This window comes from Mycteria americana, chromosome 4, assembly GCF_035582795.1.
Source record: "Mycteria americana isolate JAX WOST 10 ecotype Jacksonville Zoo and Gardens chromosome 4, USCA_MyAme_1.0, whole genome shotgun sequence".
In the NCBI taxonomy this organism is placed as follows: Eukaryota; Metazoa; Chordata; class Aves; order Ciconiiformes; family Ciconiidae; genus Mycteria; species Mycteria americana.
Window position 1 is genome coordinate 86,614,652 of NC_134368.1, and position 25,592 is coordinate 86,640,243.

The following is a 25,592-nucleotide window of genomic DNA, read 5'->3' on the forward strand; positions in this document are numbered from 1 at the left end:
CACTTCACTGAACAAAGCATTCAGTATCTACAAACATACGCAGTGAGCCTGCGTTCGCGATACTGCTCTGGGGAAGAACCTCAGCCCCCCCGAGAGCATTGCCCACTAACCTTCACAGCACATCCAGCATTTCAACCAACCTCTTATAACCAGCAGCATCGGAAGGTGGAAAGAATTCTCAAGCTGATGGCTGGATTTACACACAATGATTTACAGTGATGGATGTCTTAAAATCCCTTTGAAGCGAAATGCTAAGACATCCCGAGTATCTTGTCAGTGTAACTGTCAAATCTGTCACTTAATTCATAACGGGTGTAAGATATTCAAAGTACTATAAGCCTCCTGCAGAATGGAAAGACATGACATGATCTAGACAGGCATCCCAAATCAGATTGGTGGCATTATGCATTTAGTAAAATTGGAAAGGAAAAAACTTGTTAGGCTTTTCATCTTCAAGGACAGCATGCTCAAATTAAGTCTTCATTTACTTGTGGTAAATGAAATATTCATCAGTTCACTGATGATGAGCATTACCCTCCTCCTTCTGTTAAAGCGTTCCAACTGAGGTATTAATGGACAACGGGTAATGAAATTAAAAGCTTTTCATCTCTAGCCACCACTTTAGATATGGTCCAAATCAACAGTGATTAAAAAAACGACCAGATGTTTTTACTGCGTCATTGGGGGAGGCTGGGGAATAGCGTCTCACTACAGTATTTTCTAAGTATCACCTCCACAACCACAAGTACGCGACACCAAGACACGCGCTACTGTCTTACTTTTACGGGCATCTATCACCGTTGAAACAGCACCTTCAGATTACGACTGGCAGGCATCTTTCTTCACAGAGGACATGTAGAAAGTTCTATTTCCTTGTCCCTTAACCTCAATTAAAAAAGTTTGGTCAGTTGCTCATTAAGAACACATACATTACACTTCCATGGTGAAGCTGGCCCATCCAGGTAGGTCTAATCTAACACTCTCTGGAGCAGTATTCTTTTGTTTCCTTGCACTACTTCAGCTATTTCAGCTTTGAGGGAAAAAACAAGAAACCTAGCTCTGCACCCTCAAGAGGGATTTATTTGGGAGAATATTTTTTTTTTTTACAAGACCACGTGCAATTCATTTCCCAAGCCACTGAAGTCTTGAGCAGCACCCCAACTTCTGCACACTGATAGAGATGCACATCTCAACCAGGTATTTTTGAGTCTCTCTTCAGTGTGCCTAATCTATGTTAAGAGTAGCCTCAGCACTGCACTATCAGCTATGGACATACAATTAAAAGGGGCAAATGGGAATTAACATTTTCTACTAATTGAGAAAAAAAGGAAAAGAAGACTTGTTACCAGCACAAAAGCAACCTCCCACGGTTAAGTGTCTCCAGTATTTACTTTCTGAGTAAGAACATGATCAGGGCAAAATCACAAAAAGGTTTTCTCACCGTGGCATATACCTTCTTCGATCCGATGCTGTCCCAAGCAGGCTTTGCCAGACTTCACTGACGGTGGAATGAACACTGCCCTTAGAACAGTCACTCCTCCCATGTGCGGATAGAACGCAGGAGCAACGGGCGAGTTCCATTTGCACTTTAGCAGTCCCTTACTAAGCATACCGCCAAGGCCGCAAAGTTGACCAGACCCTACAGAAATTTCTGCGCTAAGATTTCATGCACCAAAAGAACAGTTACTGCCTGCTCTTTTACAACAGTAGGGAGGAAACCACAGTACAACTGAGCGATTCCAAAACCTCAAGGAGAACAAACCCACAAAATATTAAGAAAAATATTTCAACATTAGCTTTGATAAACAAGTTTAATAATCCACTACTTTACAGGACAGTTATTTAAAAGCTAGGCTTCAAGAGAGAAAAATTATGAGACTTAAAAGCCAGTTTTCCAAAATCCACACCTAAGACTTTGAGACTTCAACAGCCAGGTTTGTTCAGTCTACCAAGTATTGAGCAAGAAGTTCAGAGTTGTGGTCTTGCTAAAAACAAATACGGTACATACCAAAGTGCATCGCTCTCATTTCACCCTGTGTACTCTGGAGCTGAGCACCAACAGCCTATTTCCAAAGCACATAACATCCACAGGCAAAGCAAAACACTCAGTTCCATTACTGCGCCCTTGTTACCCAGGTGATTAGTTTCAGGAAGCACTCGCTCTTACAGCAGAGCCTCACATTTCCAACACGACCTCCAACGAGGTCTTTCTACTGCTGACATTGCAATTGCTCTGCAATAAAACTGGTTTGCCCTACCAAAGAACAAGGCTGTTAGGAACAGACGCTGGGTGAAAATCCCGACTCGAGGAGCAATCCAGACCTATGTAGAAGTTCTGGACTGCATATAAATGCACAACTTCTTGCTTTCCATGAAGCACAACTCACGACTGCACAGAATTACCGCTCTCCCCGCTACAGACATGAAAAGTGAGTGCACATACCCCACAAGTGAAAAATCACCTTGTTCCCTATTCCCAGGAATAATTTGGGAAATTTAAACCAAATAAGAAAAAATAGAATTCTATTTATTCAATTTGCTCCTTGGTTTCAGAGAAGGTAAAACAGGTGTCAATATAGACACAGCACTTCTTCTTCCATGAATAAGAGAGTAAGTCTGCTATGGCCATGCAATTCAGAACTGCATTTCATGCCCATTCCATCATATTAATCCAAGTCAGTCTGAACCTGAACCTCCAAAGAAGGAAGAGGAATCCATGTTTTGGAGAAAATGACAGTTATAAAAAGCTCACACCTTGCAAGTTTCATAAGGGAAGAGCAAGTATCTTCACTTCAGTCCTATCCATGGGTTGAAGAGATGGTGCTCTCTGCTCAGACAGAAGCTGTCAGGAGGCTGAGTTTAGCACTGTCAGGTGCAGGACCCCGCCTGCCAGGTGAGGTGATGTGCCAGGCCGGTCACTGGAAGGCAGACTATCTGTAACTGCTTGCACCAAAACCAATTTCAAAAGTCATCTAGCTGGAGTCCCCAGAATAATTCACTTGAGCAAAAGTAAGACTAAGAAAAAGATTCAGAGATGAGGCATAGGACCGGGGAAAGAAGCAATTACCTAGCAGCCATCAGCGGGTGGGGAAGCCGCCTCTATGGGTACCTCCACGTCCCCCTCTGAAGCCACCCCTCTCACCCCGAAAGTTAGTTCTGTTCCTCTCTCTGCCCCTCTCTCCTCGGCCTGCTGAAGTCCCTCCTCTTCCTCCTCCCCTCGGAGCACCACCTCCCCGGTCAGACTTGGACTTGGGTGGTGGTGACTTGGGTCGAAGTCTCTCAATCTCTTCGGTACAGCCGGTCAGGTGGGAATTTGGAGCTGTGAAGTATGAAGAATACGTTTCTGCATTGAAATTGCTGTTTGTGAGGGTGGGTCCTACAGTCAGCCAACCTAGGGAACAAAACCAGAGTCAACAAAAGCAAGAACAAACTTCATCCTTCAAGGCCATTATGGCCTTTTTCCTAGTAAGTGAACACTCAAGTGATGGGGACGGACACTTATCTGCACGTCACCTGTACTGAGCGGAATGAAAAGGTCACCTCTAGGAGAGCCAGAGCTGTTGAGAAGTTAAGAGTTTAGTTTGCTATTTCTAAGGGCTTATTTTCTTTTTTTTTAATTACGTATGTCTAGGGAACATTCAAGCTGTGGTTTCACAAGACCCCTTTCTCCTCCTTCCTACTTGTTCTTACACCACAACAATGTTTTCCAGCCCCTCTGGGATCAGAATAAACCAGATCAGTAAATTCATCTAAATTAAAAAGAACATCCTCTTCCTCTTCTCCCCGCCTTTTTAAAAGGCATTTAAACTTGAATTAGGTAATTTTGTCTCCAGAAAGCAGTTGTGACAGTGCAGCCAAGAGCACAGCACACTGGAAGCGCACATCTGAAAACACAATAAAATAACAATTCTGTTGAAGCCCACATGACAGGAAAATAGGGCTTAAAGAGTTAAATAAACCTGTTTATGCACAAACATTCAGTGGATACTTTTCAGCTCCACCAAGTGAATCAAGGCAGGCAGACATTTAAAACGAGCATGTTCCTATTTCTTCATATTATGAGCTAAAGCAGTGTTCGGACCTAAAATGGGGCTCTTAAAATGGGGCTCAGACCACTTAAAAATGTCAGTGAAAATTTAATTTTCAGTTGTATCACATATTAATGAAGAAAAATGTAGTTCAGTGATCTCAATAACATGCTTATAAGGAAAACAAGAATAAAAAAACACCATCATCAGTTCTTTAACACTGTTCTCTTACCCTGGGAATTTACATAACATTTACCTTGCTTCCTGCACATTAAAAAAAGAGTGAGAAAAAAAAGGCAGAGTCTATTTGTTTAGGTTTTCATACTTCACAGAGCACTGTGAGGATTCATAAACAGTAATTCTAAACTCAAAGCGCTACTCGATAAAAACACTGTGCTCTGCCAACTTCCTGAAGAATAAAGGGAAAAAGGTGTCCTAACTGCTGCGATAAGTATAGGATTTAAAGCATGCAATGCAATTCCACAGTAACCACCAAATTTAAAAATGCAAAAGTTGAATCAGACTAACATGACCCTGTGGGACATTAACATATAAGAATTCACCTACAACAGCATTGAAATAATACCTGAATGATGTCTTTCTACAAAACAAAACAAAACAGCTCCCCTCCACACACCCCCCCCAGTAACCAACAGAATTACGACCGACATCATCATTAAAATTCAAGCCAAGGCCAGTCAGAGAATAGGAATGGCCAATAATCACCACTCCGTAGTCGCATGAGCAAGAGAGAAACACCACCTTGACATTTATTTAGGTAACTTGCAGCTCGTACACATTGATATACATCCTATTCCAACTGCAGTAAAAGAATAAGCAACAATTTTTTCTATCATAAGCATTAGCATTCACATGCAGCAAACCAGGCCTTGGATGGACTTGTATCCATTTCTCCTCTGTCATCCAAACTATTAATCTCTATTCAGGGGAAAACAGCATTACACAAAACTGCTAAATGAACCCAAAGCAAGTGCAGCTATAGCATTTGCCCCACTCGCATCCCCCCCACGCTTATTTTTGAAAAGGGCATGCTGTTACCGTAACTTGTTCAGAGATCAACACTCACAGTATCCATCAGAATGTGAAGTATGGCTGCACTACCCATAACATGAGGTATAAAGTCTGTCAGTTCAAGCATTCATTGGTAGCTGAAAGAAATAGGACTGTTGATTTCTATTTCACCTTAGGCTTTAGGGCAGAAATGTCATTGCCAACTGATACAAAAGCCTAAAAAGGTGTCAAAATAGATTTTATTCTTCTAGTCTGTATTCGCCCGCAGTGAAAGTCCTTCATCACTTATGCATGATAAACTGAAGTGCCTGACCATCAAAACAAATAAAATGTAGTTACCTTCAATCTGATCCATATATTTCTATGCTTTTTTTTTTATCATGCCAGATGCAGCACCCAGTGTAAGACACTGGGTCTTCAGATACTGGCAACAGGACCAGCACGAAGCTCATAGTGATTTAAAATCAGTTTAAGAAGAGAGTGTGCTTCTGCGAAGTGTAAACACATGAACAGGCAAAAATATTGGTTAACAAAAAAACCTTCTTCTGAAAAAGTTGATAGAATTGGTAGTTGTCATAGACTTCCCAAACAACACTGCTTTGTGACTGACAGATCTTCACATAAACCAAAAATGTATCTCCTTGAGAATCATGCATTAGGACTAACCATTATTGACTCAGCTTCCATCACAACCCATCAAGTGGCCTCAGATGGTGGAAGAGGGTTATTACAGTAAATTAAAATTTAACTATTTGACAAAAATAAACATAACAGCTACCTGGTCGAATTGTACTGTCCCTTCCGAAAAGATGAAGACGTCGTCGTCCGAGGCAGAAATGCTCAATGATGTGAAAAATCTCTACAGGTTTTTCTATGTTGCCAATTTCAGGCTCTTCTGTGATGATTAGGTCAATGTCAACATTAGCATGGATGAAGTCACCATCCGTACTGCGACGCACAGTTCCTTTAATGCCCATGAGGCAGTGCTCCTACGCGCACAGAACACAGAAGAGTACCTGTCACACGCCGCACGTACTGCTACAGCACACATGTTTGTGGTTTGAGCACAATGGAGAGAAAAGGAAATTCTAGGCAGAGCAGATCCTACCCTTGTAATACCGAGAAAAGTCTGAAGCATGAACTAGAAGAACAGAACAAGCTGGAGCTACCAAAAGAGCCTTTTGAAAACACCACAGAGAGTAGTTTAAGCTATCTGGCTTGATGAACAACACTACAAAGTGGTAAAACTCAAGTAGAGGCTGAGATAAGATACTTGAGCTTCGTCAATTACAGAAAAATTAGAGCTTTAAGTTGGAAAGGCTGAGAAATCACCACATGGGAAGTTAGAGTCATTCATTATTACTAATACTTGTATCAGCATTCTGATCCTAATTTTATTCATACAAATAATTTTCAAAGTTCTTAGTCATAAAACAGCCAGTGAAAATAAGATGTACTTTTTCATATTGTACCTCTGTTACAAAAGCAGCCTTCACCCTCAGATTCCTTTCTAGAGGTTATCACTGCATCAAAAAAGTAAAACCACGATCAAACTGTCAATGCACTCTCAGTCAACTCCATCAGCACTAAAAATGTTCTTGAACTGTAAGATGCATTGCTTTGCTTTCCTCTAAAACATTATAGATCAACTGAAGTGACTAGTATGTCGAATCTATGAATGAGGAATCACCATAATTGGTACAGGATGAAAAGAAGGTTCTGCATAGTCATTTCATTTCAGAGTTCTGTTTCCGCAAATATTAAGCTCAGATGAGTGATCTTCCCCAGTATCATAAAACACCGATTCTCTAAGCGCCACCAGATGACTAAAAAAAACTTGCAGACATGAGTATGAACTAATTTCCAGATTTTTAGCAAGGGTTTTAAGAGTTAGTGAATAAATACCTAAGGCAGAATAGGTGACCTATCAAATCTATGCAGTTGATCAACTGCACCCAAACTACAGGGTTTTCGGACCTTATATTCAACTAAATAAAAAAGGCACAACACTGCTAAGCAAATTACCCATCAAGCAAAGCCTCGTAAATCTAGTCTTTAGAAGAACTATCCTAAACATTTTATTTTTGCAACACATGGAACGTCATTCATTAGTACCTTAGATTCTACAGCAGGTGGCACAGCATAAAGCGGCCATCTACAGAGATGCCTAAACTAAACATCATAGGATAGCATTTGCTGTTGTAATCACTGGTAAATACATCTTGCACAACAGACTATTTATTTAGTCAGAATAAGCTAGCTCAATTTTCAATGTTTATTATAAATAGTGACCTCAGCCCAACCCTTGTTCAATAAACAGAGAAATTCTCTAATACCAGAAACTATTCTCCTCCATTAAACAAAGACATCAAGTCCCTCCCAAATCCTCCTGTGTTAGTTTTAACCTCTCCCTCATGGGCGAGCTGTACATAGTTGCAATACTATATGCAATAAACATACAATATTTATACTTATAAATATTTAGAACTAATAAAACCCACTTTCAAACAAACTTCAGATTAATGTAAATGCAAGTCAAAGAAAGATTCCAGATACCTTAAAGGGAAGTTCATACTCCTAAAAATGGCAAATCCGAGACAGAGTTGAGGGTGTTTAATACTAACGAATGATTAATGAATGTGGAATGAGTCCTGAGGTTAATGACACTTTAAATTATTAAATTGTCAGCCAACTCTCTGTATTCAATAAAACTGCCACAGTTACACCCACATATACCCCAAACAATTCTTTATTAATCCTATCTACATTTGTCTAAGTTTTTTAATAACATACATTTGAGCCTCTTAAATCAGAATACTTTTTTTCTCTGCAGCTTCTTCAATACACATCCTCCACAACACATCCCTAAGAAACTGTTTAATTTAAAGCAAGCTGACCGATTCTGTCACTTGTGCATTACAGTCATCTTCAGGAAGTCAGGAGATGCTGACTGAGCTGTGGTCCCTAACAGTCCTCCATCTGGTTCAAGCTCTGGGCACATACCTGCATGTGTGTATTTAGAACCATTAGCCAGTCTTCCAGAGTTATTTTTTATGACTACATCAATTTATAATCTACAGTTGTAAACACTTCTTTTGACTTTAAATTTAGTCAAATTCTACTGCTAAGTTTAGTCCCATTCAAAACGTGTTCCTCTGCCAGCAAGTTTTCTCCTCTAATCTGGAAAGGAGCTTGCGTTTTACAAAGGTATTGCTAATAGACTAACTGCTTATTCACCATTCACCCATAACCGAAACAATCCAGAAGTCAAAACCATCACAACCTACAGTAACATTTTTCTATTCAGTTTCCATCCTCCCTCTCAGGATTTCATTCTTGTTCCATCAATCTGTGAACCTTCCTCAGCTACCTGCATTTCAACATGGCTCAAAATGAGCATCACATTTACAGCACTGTAACAGAAATTTACCAAGCAGTGTTAAATGTAGATGAAACTTCTACACCTCACACTGACTAAAGTCAAGAAGGGGACAGAAGTTCATCCTATGAATAAGTTTATTTCCATAGAATGTACTTTGCAGAACAGAATGCTGAAGTCCTTGTGTCTGCTTTCCTGAAAACATGTCACCAGCTGCTGTGGAGCACTGGGTGTTTCAGTAGCATGAAGGGACAGAATGGGAACAGAGCAGAAATTGAGCCAACCTGTTACCTTGGTTCTTTGGAAAACAGCCTTAGGGTCTAAAGTCTTGGTCTTCCCAGGATTGTTCTTATTCGTTTTAATCCAACAAATGTCCTCACATCTTCTGTAACCCCATTTGCGTAGACACTAAATATTATAGACAGATAAAACAGTTCACACGCTACGCCAAAAACTTAAGTAACTTAAACTGAACACTCATACTGGTACTTGACTTTTCTTAAAGCATAGCTGGAACAGAAATTGGTCACAGATTAATGAAACACTTAGTTTACTGGTATGACTGCACTACGTTTTGTCAAGCTGCCCAAAAAAAAAAAAAAGAAAAGAAAAAAGAAGCTTATGTGCACATCGACTTGTTTACGTATCACTTTTTTTTTTTTTTTTTTTTAAATATCTAACCACTGCACAGATCCCCTATGGGACTCTGCACTCATTTTTACCTAGCGACACTTAAATTTTATCAAAACCAGCCTGAACAACATCGTGATCAGCTACCTTGGCCCTGTCTCAAATAATACCTGCACTCCGGTAGTTTTTCACATCAATATAAAATTTTATAAATTAGAAGATAAATAGCCAAAAGCCTTTACTACCATTTTGTGGCTTTTCATATATCAGTAAAAGAAAAAAAAACAAACAAAAAAAACCAAAACCAAAACAACACACACCCCCCAAACCACACCAAAAAAAAGAAAATTACATGACTTTTTAATCCTTAACTCCTGTAAGTGTAGTCTTGGAAAGGGAGGAAATGGGGCATTAAGGACTCAAGCTTATTTGGCTATCGCTATGTTCGAGAACTGTCCAGCTACTACGAACATGTCTACAACTAAAAACAAGCTATCCAAAATAACTACTTTAACCAACCTCAGAATGAAAAGCAGATAAAGCAAACTGATTAGTAACCACATGTTGTCCTTTAACAAATGCCATATTGTTTTAATAGAAAGCACCGCTCAAACTAAGCAAAGAATGTTTCAGCACAGCAAGAGCCGACTGGAAATTCTTATTCCACCATCCCCAACACAAGCAGTGCTACCCTGGCATACAGAAAGATTACTCTAAAACTCCAAGATCTCATAAGGAAGTAAAACTTCGTAGAGCTCACCAAGAGCAAACCCACTTAAACTCCAGGTGTTTTCTGAAAATAAGTAGTGCTGCACACACAATTTCATCTCACTTTATGAAACAGTAGCACCTTCTACTAGCATGAATATTTCTGGCAGAAAACTATTAAGACTTCTTTAAAAAAAATATAATGTTGTAAATGCACTCAACATGGCAGCCTGCTCCTATGGCAAAATGCATACATCAAAAACAAGACAGCAGTACAGCTTTCTAGACCCTATAGAATTATGCTTCCTCACACAGTCACAGCGACTCATCTGGAAAATAACAGTATCCAAGGAGTTAATGCCAGATACACTTAAATTTATTTAATCCACTTAAAATTATATATCCTCTCCCACAGTAACAAAACATCTCACAGCAGTTACAGTTCAGAATTCTATACAGAAAAAGTCAACGATAAAAATAAACTCTTAAGCCTGTCCCTGATAAATTGAATTAAAACATCATCTTACCACTCGGCCAAGATCCAGACCCTCGCCTGAACCGCACCATAGAAACACAAATGACCTTGGGGCTGCAATTTCTTCAATTTCCAATTTCATGATCTAATAATAATAATAGTAATAAAAGTGTTTCTGAATTAAATATAAATCACCAATTATATCAGGAAGAACACTTAATAAGCGTTGAAGCATTATCACAGAAACCATCAGGAAGCACTTTTATTAAAGATGTTAGTCTGTATACCATTCACGGCCATCCTCTTAAAATTGTTTTCCAGAAAGTATGTTGTAAAAGTTACCTTATCAGTACACAAGTGCATGTTTTCAACATAGCTGATGACCAGCTTAATTATTCTTTTTAACATAAATTCTATCCGTATAGAAAATTCTAGACTTAAAAGACTAATACAACCCACATGATTTTTTTTCCCCCCTAAACCTCTGCTTCCTTTTATCATTCCGTTGATAGCAAAAAGATTTAGTAACAGAACAATAGTGCTCTGTTTCTTTTCAGCCCTGGAGTTACTTATGGGAAGCTTGTGAAGACACATTATAAAAAAAACAGCTTAATTCCTATTACTATATAGAAAGACATTCTCTCCATTTTCACTTTCAGGGAAAAAGCAGCAAGAATTTATCAGGACAGTGGTTCAACAATGACAAATGAGTAACATTCAGGATGAAATAACTTCAGATGCAAAGCATCTGTTACTCATTACAAGTTGAAAAGATTCATCTGTAACTTGCTAACACATCAAATCAAGCTTCATTCAGTGCCATTGAGAAGAAAAATAATGCAGTAGAAGCCATTCTAAGAGGATATAACTCCCAACTAAGAGGATGACTCCTGCCTCCAACACTTCCAGTTCTTCTGTTGGGACGCAGTGTTTTTTCCCTGGGCAATGCTGCCAGGCGCCATTTTTTCCTGATGTAACAGAACGGCTAACACAGAAGCTACCTATTCCTTAACGTGTAGTCACCTAGTCTCTTATCACAGGCATGAATGCCTTCGTTTGTCAAATTCATTCCTTAAAGGTGGATTGAATTTTATTTTGTTCTCATGATCCTTTAGTTTGACTGATTCACTTCTGAAGTTACGCATGTGCAGGTTTCAGCCTAAGGACAAACTAAAGCTAGTTTAAAGTAACACCATCATCCCCCTCCCCCAAACTGCGTAGAACACAGGTAAAGAAAATCTCAGTAACAATTGCTTCAGTCTACTGATTCACTCTGCACTGGTTGTGGCTGGGACAGAGTTAATTTTCTTTATAGTAGCTAGTATGGGGCTGTGTTTTGGATTTGGGCTGGAAGCAGTGTTGGTAATACAGAGATGTTTTAGTTGTTGCTATGCAGTGCTTATACTAAATCAAGGATTTTTCAGCTTCCCATGCTCTGCCAGGTGCAGAAGAAGCTGGGAGGGGGCACAGCCAGGACAGCTGACCCCAACTGGCCAAAGGGCTATTCCATACCATATGGCCTCATGCTCAGTATATAAAGCTGGGGAAGAAGAAGGAAGGGGGGACGTTCAGAGTGATGGCGTTTGTCTTCCCAAGTCACCGCAGTGAAGGAATTCCTTGCTTTGCTTTGCTTGCATGCGCGGCTTTTGCTTTCCCCATTAAACTGTCTTCATCTCAACCCACTTTTACCCTTCTGATTCTCTCCCCCATCCCACCAGGGGGGAGTGAGCGAGTGGCTGGGTGGGGCTTAGTTGCCAGCTGGGGTTAAACCACGACACACTCATATTACAACAAACTTGCTGCTAATGCAGACATAGTCCTGCATACCTTTCAAACAGGGTCTCTAAATGATAGGTATTTATTAGTTGCATATTCCCACCGTATGCCTGAACCTAAGAATTCCTGACATGGTTATGCAAACATTTTTTAATCAGCTATTCCTCTCCACTACAGATAATTGGTTTTGTTGTAAGGGTGGGGATGTTTGGGGGTTTTTGTTTGTTTGTGGGTTTTTGTGGGTTTGCTGTTGTTCTTTTTAAAAGAGTGAAGTGTAGATGCATAGAGTAGAGCCAATTTATTGGTATTTGACATTAGCATTACAAGTTTTTTATTCAGTGCCCAAGTGAAGGAATTCTCTGGTTCAATCTTGAAGGACAGGGCAACTTGGCAGCAGGCTTTGTGCCATCAAATTGTTAAGCTTGATGACATCCAGCACTTCATAGCCTCCAGCCCTCACCTTGCTTTTCCAGAACTGACTTTATTGAAAAGGGAAAGATACAGAATGGAGTTACTTATCAATATGTCTTGAGTGTTTCCTTCTTTACAAGCATCTACACGCATTACTACAGAAAGAACCTTAAAATCTTTTCTCTAACTCAATCTCTAAATGTTTACTAGAGCACAATAAAACAAGACCACCAACACTGATCTCGAAAATGATCACATCTTGCATATTAAGGTTTCTCCTTGTTCCCAAAAAGGGGTCAGAAATCAACACAGCTTCAAAAAAAACCCTTTGACATGACTAAACAGTAAGGGAATACATAAACACAAGAAACAAATTCCACAAGTAAGGTTTATCTATTTTGTTAGGCTTCTCAGGATTATAGTTGGTTTGACTGTTAAAATTTCCTACCCTATCAATACTTTGGAGAAAGGAGGTATGTCAGTGAAGCATACTCATCCACTCTTTTGACTAGAAGACCAGTGTATTAAAAAGCATACGTTAAAAATCTCTTCAAGAATTTCAAGAAACAAGGGAATATTTACAATGGATATTCTGAATTTCAACAGCAAAAAACAAACAGAAAAGAAAACTCATGGAACTTGAGGTTAGGGAGAAAACCCACTATTACTAGATTTAAGTTTTCAACCAGGCTCAGGGAGAACAAAAAGGTATATTTAATTCATTAAATTCCTCAAAAAAAAGTCTTAATATAAATAGTGTAGCCATGCATACAATAAAACTTAGTTTTTATAAGAATCTAGACTTTTCTTTAAAAAAAAAACAAACCATATGCCATTTTTCCTTAAAACACATCTCAAACATTTTGATACCAAATTAAATCCTCAAACTATTTGCTTAAATACATGTATGAAATCCTTTGCACAGCGAGAAAAACACTCACATCATCCCAGGTCCAGCATTTTTCATTGGCAGTAATGCCAGTCTCCCGGTAATATTCTTCCAGTGGTGGCTCCAGGAGAATCACATCAAATTTGGACTTCAGTTCCCTAATATCAAAAGCTTCCAAGTCTGCTTGCAAGTACCTGTTTAAACAAAAGATGACAGATTGCTTGGACAAGTTATAACAGTGGTTTGAAAATTATCCTCTACACAGCACTTCTGTGCAGCCTGTTAAGGGTAGGGTCTCCTGTGTAGTTAATACAGCTCAAACACACTAAATCCAGTGGAGATGCGTAATGCATTCTCACTTAACCTACGCTGGATGCTGTTGCATCACAGAATCGTATAGGTTGGAAAAGACCTTTAAGATCATCAAGTCCAACCGTAAACCTAAGACTACCAAGTCCACCACTAGTCTTTCTCTCAATAAACAGTTTTTAAGATTCTAATTTAGCAAGCAGGAAACAGATGCCCACACAGACTGTACAACAATATCTAGTACAGAATCACTGAACTTTCTATACATCCATGGACTATATAGGAGAAAACATCAGCATTTAAGAAGCAATCACTCACTGCCTGGCTAACAGGCAGTGCTATTTTGCTGCACTTTTAGGAAAGTGGCATATTTTTAGAATTGCCATTTATTACATATTATGTTCAGAAGATTCTGAATACTGGAAATGTGGTTACTTCTCATATAGTAGAAATGTATTTATCTATCCCTATAACAGAAGTATAATTCCCACACGCATCTATTTTATTACACACTCAAACGCACTCTTATGACTGGCCTCCATACCTGCCCACCACTCACTGCTGTATCACTACCAAAAAAATTACACTGCCCTGCCCTCAATACCTCTAACCTTTAAAAAGCTGAGTAGGGACCACCACCTCCCCCTTCCTAAGAAACTGTCTGGAAGACATTATTATTCCATAAGTGTATTTGGTGTTATCGGAAGGCAGCATTTGATTACTGTTTCCCCCCCTTTTGTGCTTTAAGGCTTAATGCCTTAAACTAACTTCAAAATAGCAAGTTGAGTTTTGCAGTTTGTACCTCAGTTGTTCAGACAACTATTTCAGAGTTTTTCATGTGACTATCATGAAATAATGCTATTTTACTCAGTACAGATTAGGACTACAGTATATTAAAAGCATTAGGTTCACATTCAGATAGGTTCACATTCCTGGGAGTAACATGCTGCATGCTTATACTGTGTCTAACATTCAGCAAAAACTCAGAGGTAATTCTAAGTTAATAGGACAAATGACTTCCAGCCAGCCTAGACTTTTTTTGGTCTTAAACTACAAAGTAACATCTGATTAATGGATACTAAGATAACAGATGAACATTATACAAAAAAGCTGTTACAAGAACAACTAAGGTTATATTAAGAGGCCAATTTTTTAAAGCTTTTCTTGTTATTGTAAACTGCATGATATGATGAGATTCACAATCATATGGTGGTCTTTTAGTTCCCAAATTAAAGCCTGCAGCCAGTTGACAGTTGGGTCTTAAAAACCAAAGCTTTAGATACTATAAATAATCACACACTGGAAAGAAAATCTAGTTTATATACTATATTAAACATCTAGATTAAGCTAACAAAACTAAACTGATTCTATTCTTCTGAAGTTTCAATTGATTAATTTGTATATACAAACAGAAATAGAAAATGTAAATTCTGAGCAGGTGCTAAAGATAGAGATTTGCAAAGCAGACAGCTAACTTCAAACAGGTCTAGAGAAGAAAGGCATTTTCCACAAGAACACTTACATGGGAGGAGTGTTAGATTTAGATATCAGCTCATCCTTCAATCTGATGAGCTCTCTAAGTTTGGGATATTCTTCAAACCTATCTGCTAAGCCTAAGAAGAAGAAAACATGAAGTTAACAACTACTTAGAGAGTAAATCTGTATCAATTAAGCATTGTCCAATATTCTGAATAGGTCCAAATGTTAATACTTAGCCTCATTTTTATTTTTGATAGAACAAACCAAACCCTTCAAAGCAGTTTCTTGTTCAGTACTTCACAAAAGCCTCCTGCCTTCACCCAGTTAATTACAGCTGTTACTGAATGCAGTGTCTATGCTCTAATCTTCTCTAGAGCACTACAGTGATCAGGAGTTCACAACTCCTTTTATCAGAAGGAAACAATCTTTCATTTAAACTAAAAGTGCCAGAATTATGACAGAAAGTTATTTTGTTATCCCCCCAACCATAAGTTTATATTAAGATCTAATGAACTTTAATTTACAGAATACTCTTATTTAACCTTTGAAGACTATTTCTAAGGCAGCAACTGGGGTGTGGGTGGTTCCCTTAGGCAACCCTTATGTTGAGATTTGGCACTCTGGTGTCAGTCATGAAGATTTGAATACATGTATATTTATTTATTGGGTTCCTAGACTTAGCTTTATGATGTTAATTTTCAAACATTTCAGATGTACAGAACGCAAAAGGGAGAATCCTAATTAGGTTTTCTGCAGCAAACTTTTTTAAAAAAGAAAAAAAAAACCAACAAAAACCAAGCAAACTTTTCAGTATATTACATTCCCCCTTCAAAAAAGTAAGTAGAAACAGTATGTTTTTGTTATTGCTAGCAGTAGCATCACCACAGACCAAAAAGGTACCATTTCTGCCTCCCAAGCGGTATCAGTTCAGCTTTAGTAGGAGTTATTTACAAAACTTCATGTTCATTTAAATGTACAACTTTAAATGGTCCTAATCCATGGGGGGAAAAAAAACCCACCCAAACCCACAAACCCCACAACCCTTCATCCCTCTCCTTATTTTAATTCAAACTTCTGAACTCCCAACCCTAGCATCGCACTGGTAAAAGCAAAGTTCTTGGTATCTAACCTTATTATCTCTTATTACATGTGTATAAAAACCCCCAAAGTTATTTTCATTCTTTTCCTTAAATACATAACATCTTAAAAACACCACTGTGTTCTCCTGATTTCCACTGCTGTGTTGCTTCCAGCCAGTGCAAGTCAAATAGCCCTAACCAGCAGAAACAGAAGCCAGTTATCAGCAGCTAAGCAACAGACGTAAAAGAATGTTCAATCAAGATGACTTCAGTTGTTAAAAAAAAAAAAAAAAACCAAACACCAGAAGAAAAAAAAAACAAACCGAACCAACAAACAAACAAAAACCACAAACCAAAACAAACCCCACAGGTCTCTCCCTCTCTTCCAACAGCAACATCAAAAAGATATAACTGGGTGTTCTGGAAACCACTACTTCCCTACAGCTTTTTGTAGGGTTGTGTCCAATTACAAAGTAGCACCTCAGCAGAGTTTTGATTGTCATGTAGAAAATGTATGCTAACCAATATGCAACCTGACGTACCTCATCTCTAATAAAGGGTCTAGACTAACTGCTGCTGACACATTCATTTCCATATTAACACTCGTATAACAATCTGTCCTGTCCCTTCCTGATTCTTTATGCAGCAGAAACATCAGAGTGAGTAACATGGGCTGCTATTTCTTCATGCTCATCTTATTTCAACGAACAGTGTATAACTATTTCAAGTACACAACTGTGAAGCCCAGATGCTTTTCAGATAAAGCCATAACTGAGTCAAAACAGCCTGTTTTTCATACTAAACATCCAGATGTGTTTCACAGAAGCATTCACAAAATATAGAGAAGAAACAAACTAACTGCCTCAATATGCAAACAAAACCTCTTTGGGCTGGTGTCTATAAATGCAACACACTTGCACTTACCCTGACAAACTTGGTAAAATACAGAGAACTGTTGCAGAAAACTGCAGAGAGGTGTCCCGCTTTTTTTTAAATGAAATAACTACCAGGCACCCATTCTGGGAAACAGGACCAAACGGTACCTTAGTTTTAGAAAGATCAAATTCAGGCCTAATAAAGTAAGATTTCAATAACAAGTTCAGTGATGGCTGGATGATTGTAAAAAATAACATTGTCTAAACTCAATAATATGTTGGGCCTTCTAATGAGTTGTCAGCAGTTACATAATTTAGCTGGTAAATATTATCCATATTGCTTACTGACTTAAATATAAGTATTTTCCATATTTTACATGCTACATGCATTCCTGGAGGCTATACAGTCCAGGAAACAGTTGAACTGTCAGTTATTCAAATTTCCAAAGGTTTCAAGATCTACTCACTAGACTCATCTACTTTCTGGAACAGGAAGAGCTTAGTTTTAAAAAAATCTTCCTGCTTAAATACTTTCAAAAAAAACCAAAAGTAAGAAGAGCCTTGGTAATAATCATCTCCTAACTGGTTAAAAATAAAATCATTCATATAAATTTATATATTGATGTGTATTCACACAGAGAGACAAAACTATGATGTATACGCATATTTACATTTCCCAGTAACTGTAAGGAATTAAAAAGGGGAGAGAAGAAAAAGAAGCGCTATCGAATAAAATGAGTTCTCTTCAAACAGCTACTGACTATATGACATACCAACATCTCTGATGAAGTTCTGGGGTCTGTGTCCTGTATCCACAAAGTGTTGGCAGTAATCGTTGTGTGGATTTAAGCTCTGAGTACCCTAGAGAACAAAAGGGAGTTCAGCGAGAGCAACGGGGAGATAACTGGACATACACACACACACTGCATGTGTTAGTCTGATGAGTAAGTAACTGATTTTTTTTTTTTTCCCCTTTTCAACATGTCTTTACAAGCTAAACTTGTCAAGACCGTCATTGTGTTTTTAGTTCCAAATCGTGCCCACCATTACTATGGCTCATTGCAGGCTGACCCAGATCTTTAGTCAGATCAGCTTTAGTCAGTAGGCACTAGTTACAGTCATACCTTTCACAGGAAACTTCCATACTTGTGAATTCCAGTCAATTAGTTCAGCCTTTAAAGCTGTATTTCAAATACTATCAATTGCAGAAATCGTTTAACACAACTATGCCAGCTCTGACTAGACTTCTAATTGCAAAAGCAGCTCACCTTAAGGAAGGTACTGGAATCTTTGTAAATCTCTTCTTCATAGGGCAGGTTCTCTTCATCTTGCTGCAGCTCTACTTCATCCTTGGAAAACAAGCAGATATTACAAGCATGCAAGATCATGCTGTTTCTCTCCTCATTATGATTCTGCTTCTTGAGGAAAGAAGTGGGCTGACTACAAACAGAAGTCTCCTAAAACAGTAGATCATGAATGGTTCCAAGTCCAGTTTGGGGGGGGGGAAATTACCTATTCCCAAAAAGGTCGGCCTTTGTGTCGAACTTTTAATTTTTGTCCCCCAAAAATTTCACTCCTTGAACTAAAGCAAATGATATATTTTATTGAAGTTCTTCTGTAGTAGAACCTTTGAACATTTATATCCACTCAATCATCTCTTATGTTCCAACCTTAGCAGCGGAAACCACCTTCTCTATATAAATCTGTTGAAATCCACACTTCACAGAAACAGCACATGGTACAAGCCAGTATTTCATTTGGACTGGCCTTAAAAGTAACTTGAAAATTCCCATTTTGTAGTCTCAAAATTTACAGAAAAGGAATTGTATTGCAATTTTTCCCCCAGTTAGTGTGTTAACACCTGTTCATTCATCAGATTTCTGGAATTCAGAGATCTGTCATGCTGACATACTCTGAACATCCAACATAGAACTCCAAGAGAACAGAAACAAAAAAGAGACTCGCTTCTTCATATCACTTTCTATTTTCCCATGATCCTGAAACAACCCAGTATATATATTACATATAAATAAAACTGAAGAACCTCTAAATAATATCATTTACCATATTTTAGTAGGATGCATATGCTCTTTCATACATTACTGATTACAACGGAAATCTTAATCTTTAATATAGTGCTTCATGTGAGGAGAAAAGCAGTCTCAAGGCTGAAATATTTTTAAAAAAGACGTTTTAACACACTGAAATAAAAGGAAAGATGGAGAACCAGATTTCTCATAGAAAAGAACTCAACTTCTCCCCCGCAACACACATCTTAAGTCAAAATATGCAGAGAAGAGGCTATTACTACTGCTGCATTTACCCTATGCTACATAAGCTGTCTGAATGCCAAATGAAAAATTAAGTGTTCTCCCTATTTTGATCCCTCTAGCTGTTGAAATCTTAAAATAAGCTCTGTGCTCTTTCCAAATTGGAGCTTTGAACCAACTTCTCAAATGCCTGCTGTGATTAATAGGGCATAGATTCCCCCTCCCCATTATTCAGGTGAAGAACTTAGAGATACAGGCTTTGTTTGTTTGTTTAACCAGACCCAAAAGAGAAAGATTACTATCAGAAACAGCAACAGTATTTACAAGGAAAAGGAATGAATAGCAGACAAGCAGCAGCAAGTATCATTCAGGCAAAAAAAAGCTGAAAGCTTGAGTTTTACTAAAAACTGCTTATGCCATCATAAGCTTACACCTGTTTCCCCTCTTCCATCTTCCTCTAAATCGTAGCCTTCTGATGGTAAGCACTTGTTAGATACCTACTTCTGAGTCATCCCAGTTCTCTTTATGCTTTCACAAGTGATTTAAAAAAAAAAAAAAAGTCTTGTGGCCGCAAAAAGCCCACACCATCAACTTTCAAAGGGAAAAGGACACAGTCAAAACAGAGACAGAATGACATTAACAATAATACAAGATACTAGGTTCCTGTACATTAATCATCCTTGTTTTCCAAATCTGGTATATTGTTGCTGAGTTAGGGAAACAAAAACTACTCACAATATTCAAGCATATAGTTTTTTCAAATGACTAGAGATACATTAAGCAATTATGATGGTTCAACCAAGAATGGCATGGAAGCATTCCAAGGTGGCAGAAACAAAGTGAAACAGGGCACATTAGGCTGGCAGACAGCAAATTTGAACCACAGGTATTTTTGTACTTCATACAAACTTAAAACTCCAGAACACTTTGCCACAAAACACTGTTGATACCAGACATTTATACAGGTTCAAACAATTGAGTAAATTCACCTGGGGAAGGGGAGAGGTGGAGCAACAATCACAACTCCCAGAAGGCTATGAAAAGCCTGGGAGTGGCAACAGGTAGTCTAGTCCCATTCTGTCACTTCCAAATAGACCAGGGAGCTCAACTAACCCTAGTACAACTGTTACAGTTCCACAAGAACAAGAGTATTGTAGAAGTTCTTTAGAACCACAATTCAACTTTCTGACCTTAAAATATTCATTATTAGTTTTTGCCAATAATGCATCTCTTCCCATATCTCACACCTCTACGGTTTGCAATGCAGAGTAAGGCTTCAAGACAGAAGTCAAGCTGCCAGTGGGAAGCTTATCAAACAGCCTTGCTGCCCTTTATTTTCATATCAGCCTGTTGCTTATTAAGAACCACCACTATAAACTTATAAATCTCCAAACAAAAGCCCAAAACAAAAAAAATAAAAAACACCACCTTTTTTTGCATCAGATGTTCCTAAACGGCTGACAGATTAACAGACATCTTTCATCTCAAAAACTGCTCTCACACTTCCCCCTTATAATGAAAAAGTCAACGTCACTGTTCAGCCTTCTCTCAGAACATCAGCATAAGGTATTTAGGCATCATCAGCTCACTTCACCTTCCATTTGGAACGCTAGAAGCTGACAGAAATCCTCTAAAATACCCAACTACATTTGTTTAAAGGCTTCATGCCCACATCCACACACAGATGCAGACCTTGCGCCATTACACCGCATCGCAGTAACAACAACGTTGTATCTTCACAGTAAGCCATCTTCACCAGCAATTACACCTAGATGCTCGGGCTCCAGCTAGAGCAGTTGAGGTTTGAGGACGCATTCATTTCCACCAAATCTGAAGTCAGGGCACAAAAATTTTAAACCACTTCAGAAGGATTAACTAATACCATCACATAGAACCCAACACTGCAAGTCAAGGTTTGAGAGACACGAGTCACTTCACATCAGAAAGACTTACCTCTAACTTTCCTAACAAAACAGACAAACTTGCACTATTTGTCTGTAACACTAATAGTTAAGTCTATTATTACTTTTGTCTAAGGAGTATTAGGGCCAATAGGGCTTGATACCATAAGGATCTAAATTCTTGTATCAGTTCATATTACAAGACTCAATTTAAACAGGCTTAAAGTCCAAATGAAAAAGTTACATAAATACAGACAGGATTTTACTAAGTTTTTATCTCCTTGCCAATAGGGAATTAGCAATGTCTGCAGAAAACAGCTGATGACTCCACTACAGACGTTCTACTTGGGGGTTTCAAGTTTCTTAAATCTATTCCTCTGCTCTACTGAAGTTGGTCCGAGCTAGTATTATTAAAATATTCTTCAATTTCAACAATAGAGCAAGAGTCTGGCCACTTGCAATGGTTACAGCCCACCTCCGGGTAAGTCTTCTCCATGCTAATGAAGAAAACGTTAATTATAAGATTCAGGTGCTTTGCCAGCTGAAGTGACTTATACACATATATTTCACAGAAAAAAAAATTTGTTGTTTAACCACATACTTGGTGAAGGAGTAAAATAAACTAATATGAACCAATCACTAATGTGAACATAAAAACCCCACTTCACAAACAGAGCATGTACTCTGTAAACCCCTTCTTTGAGATGGTGACCTTACTGGTTTGCTAAACAAGATGTACAGAGTAACGCTTAGCATGTTAAAAAGAATGTCTGTCCACTTACAGACATTCTTTTACAGACTTTAAAAATTAGTGATCAAAAAATGTCCAATTAACTCTTTGTTTTAGTAAGATAAAAGTAAAATAGACATTATTACAGAAAGATTTATAAACTGAACACAAATGTAACCCTACCAAGGCCTCATATTTAAAAAATGACTATTTTTTATGTATCCAAGAGAACAGCAGACGCTGCATTATTTCATAAATGCACTGACCTTGATTCTACTTAACCACAGAAGCACGGTTATTAGGACAAGAAAAAAAGGGAGAGGGAGGATATATGCTGCAACAAGATCACAAAGCAAATCAGAAAGACAGCTGCATCATAATCATGCCTTTATTTAACCTCCTTTCTCTACCACTCATCTTAGCCAAAACATGACATTAGATGTGAAACAAGAAAGCTGTCAAATAGCTCTTGGATAAGCATTTGAAAAATGAAGGGCAGGAGAGCTTGACAACCACTCATTCTTCAATGGCCATGGAGGCGTTTTGTTTTGGGTTTTTTTTTTTAAACTGAACTTTCCCTGGATATTTTTGATACTTAAAGCATATCCCAAACAAAGCATCTTGCTTCCGTTCCCTTAGAATCCCTTATTTCTTCCACTCATCCAGAACTGCATTCTCTGGCACTTACCAGGCAGGTTGGAAGACACCCTCAGTCTCCCTGTATCTCATCCAACTGCCTGTGCCTCTTGCTAAATGCTTTTCTTCTGACACAAAGACATTCTGGTCAAGATTTTTTTTGTGTGTGTATCCAAGCACACACACATTCTACGACTTCTTCCCACACAAGACAGCCAGCCATGGCACACTGCCATTCCCCATGGGCACTATCACCTAAGCCTACCACCTCCTAGGAGCAGCACTAAATTAAGCCTCCAAACATTGGGTTCTGGTGCGTGTACAGTTCAACGCACCTAAGCCACGTCTGAAGAGAACCACTTAGCATCTATGCCCCTCTCTTAGATCTCTGCAGTGGAAGACATGAAGGGAGATGCCACTGAGGGACATAGATTTTAAAGTATCTATACACATTGCATTTATTTTTATTTATATGCACACACACATATTTTATAAGTCACTCAGAGACACATGAACACCAAAGAAAAGTAACTTTTTCCTTTTTTTCATACCTTATATTCTTCAATCTCTTCCTCATCAGCTTCTCCCTCATCTGGGTATTTCCGTTTTGCATTTGGTGCAGAAGTATCATAAGCAGCCCTATAAACACACACACAAAAAAATCCTCATATAAAACAGGTTCTCTCTCCAGAGAGAAGTTTCAGAAATCTCTGACAGCCTGCCTTGATTACATGTTTCTGTTACAAGTTTGAAACTTTGTATATGTGAAGGTGTTCCTCTCTCAGGACGTTTGAGACCAGCACAACTTCTTAAGGACAGGACTCCTGAAAACAGGTATCTCGCTTCCTCATTTTTCTGTTCTACAAGGTACAGCTTATTTTAACCAAACCAGTACATCTACAAAATCAAGCCCGCTCACACAAGAAAATTACTGTTACACGTGAGAATTAATAAGCACCAGCTACTCTGTCCTAGACACATCTGTTGTTCCATAAGAACTTTTAAACTAAATTGCCCTGTAACTGCTCTCAGCGAAAGCATAGAGGCTCTAGAACAATGCAGGTGGCATACTCTGAACTCACACCTCGGTTTTGCTCCACAGTTGCTTTTTAACATAGGAAGCAACAGTTAGCCTTGATTTCCAAACTGCTGTTAGAAGTGGATGACTAAACCCTACTCACCTTACTCAAAGTGCAGCTTTGAGTAATTAAAGCATTTTCTTTCACTGAATTGTATGTTTTTAAATAAACGCTAAGATTTTATTCTGCTCTTTGGAGCACAATTTCATCCTATTTCCAAGGCTTGTATTACTATTAAGCCGCCTGATTTCTCACAGGAATTGTGCCCCGATACCGACCTGCAGGTTTCTCTCGTTTCCGCGATCTCCCGCTGGTCATCTTTGCTGTTCAGCACGGCCCCGATGCTGTCCGCGTTCTCAGCTCCTAACTGAACGCCGGCCAAGACAAATTCAAGCCACAGTTACCACTGACCAAGGAAACCCAAGCACTAGCACTCAGGAAGCCAAAGGGCCGCTCTTTAAACCCCACACACCCTCCTACCAGCCAGGCCGGCCCGCAGGCCCAGGCAGCCACCACTTCCCCCACCGGGACTACAGGGCCAAACCGAGCGGCCCCCAGGGGCTCGCCGCTTCCCGCCGAGCGCCCGGGGCCAGCGGCAGGACCGCTCCCCGGCGTTACCGACGAGCGGCCGCCAACAGCGCCCATCCGCCCCCCGCCCGCCGTTACCAGAGCCCTCGCACCTGAGGCGGCGCGCGCCCGCTGCCCCCTCCCTGCGGGGAAAGGGCGGGGCCCAGGCGCTCGAGCGCCCACCGGCGTGCCCCGGCCCGGCCGCCCCCGCCCGCTACCTGCTGCGCCAAGAGCTGCCGCCGAAGCTTCTGCCGCTCCCGGATCTCCTGCAGGCGGCTGTTCATCGCCGCGCAGCCGGCAGCCGCCACCCCACTTCGCCGGGCTCCCGCCGGCGCGTCACTTCCGTCACCTCTTCCAATCGGGCGGCTGCGGCGGCCGCGTGACGCGCCGGTGGCGGCAGCCATGTTGGCTGGGGGCCGCGGCGGTCGGGCCGGGTCGGGCGGGGATCGGGGCTGCCCACCGCACCGCGGCCCTGCTCGGCACCGCTCGGCTGGGGCAGCGGCGGGGTCGCCCCGCGGGCCGGCGCCGGCGCCCCAGAGGCAGCCTTCCCCTCCGCAGCGACGGCTTGCCGTGCTTGGAGGCGGCCCGGGTGGAACGTGGCGGTCGAGCTCAAGCCAGGCTAGCTCTGACCTGCAGATTAACCGGTTCGAAGGTGTAACGGTTCCTCCACACCGACGGCAATCCGATCTCCAGGCTCCTCAGGAGTCACTGAGCAGACTACTTGCCTGTTTGAATGTAGTTTAAGTGTTTTCCAAGTACAGATGTTAAATTCATTTTCAGTCCACCATTGCAATATAAGTTTCATCACGTACTCCAGGCACCCAGCTGTGTCAGATCTTTGTCGAGCTCTTTTCACCAGGTGTATTCCCCAGGGTGTTTCACAGCTGTGACAGCTTACTGCAATTTGCTGCATTTTGGGGGCCTGTATCTTGGTTTTGCATGCCATGTTTTTTTCTTTGCCATTCTCTCCTGAGGCCAGAATGCTACTGCTCTCCTACACGTCTCGCCCTAGTACATCCTTTATAACCAATCTCAATCTCCAATGTAGTTATTTGTAGGTTAACCTTTATGTTTTGCCTACATCTTTCTGATTGTTTAAAAAGTTGCGGCTTGAGGGAGTTTTGCAAAATCTTTAAAGCATTTTTCATCTGATTTTTGGTGTCTTTCCTGCTTCCTTCTTCCCTTCATATTTTATTGTCTGTCTTTGAATGTATGTAATTTATATTGCATGCTGATTTTCATTCTGACAGCTATTCATACTGCAACAAGAATGAAGATTGAAATAAAGGCCTGCAGTCTGGATTCAAAAGTTGTGCAATAAACTTCAGTTCCTAGCATC

General features: G+C 39.8%; 1 protein-coding gene across 3 annotated transcripts; it reads right to left on the reverse strand.

The window, feature by feature from the left end:
• Positions 1-1,797: 1,797 nt before the first annotated feature.
• Positions 1,798-25,576, reverse strand: METTL14 (methyltransferase 14, N6-adenosine-methyltransferase non-catalytic subunit). Of its 3 annotated transcripts, none has more exons than XM_075501190.1 (11): positions 24,472-25,576; positions 23,965-24,053; positions 23,159-23,246; positions 18,339-18,419; positions 17,844-17,931; positions 15,160-15,250; positions 13,381-13,522; positions 10,305-10,397; positions 8,731-8,847; positions 5,839-6,049; positions 1,798-3,319 (listed from the first exon to the last, which is right to left on the reverse strand). In XM_075501190.1, the coding sequence occupies exons 1-11, from the start codon at positions 24,655-24,657 to the stop codon at positions 3,078-3,080; spliced, it is 1,428 nt and encodes a 475-aa protein (XP_075357305.1). In that variant the 5' UTR covers positions 24,658-25,576; the 3' UTR covers positions 1,798-3,077. The 3 variants fall into 3 exon arrangements, with proteins under 3 accessions (XP_075357305.1, XP_075357304.1, XP_075357306.1); XM_075501189.1 differs by having other exon boundaries at positions 1,798-3,391; positions 24,472-25,566; XM_075501191.1 differs by lacking the exon at positions 10,305-10,397 and having other exon boundaries at positions 1,798-3,391; positions 24,472-25,572.
• Positions 25,577-25,592: the final 16 nt, after the last annotated feature.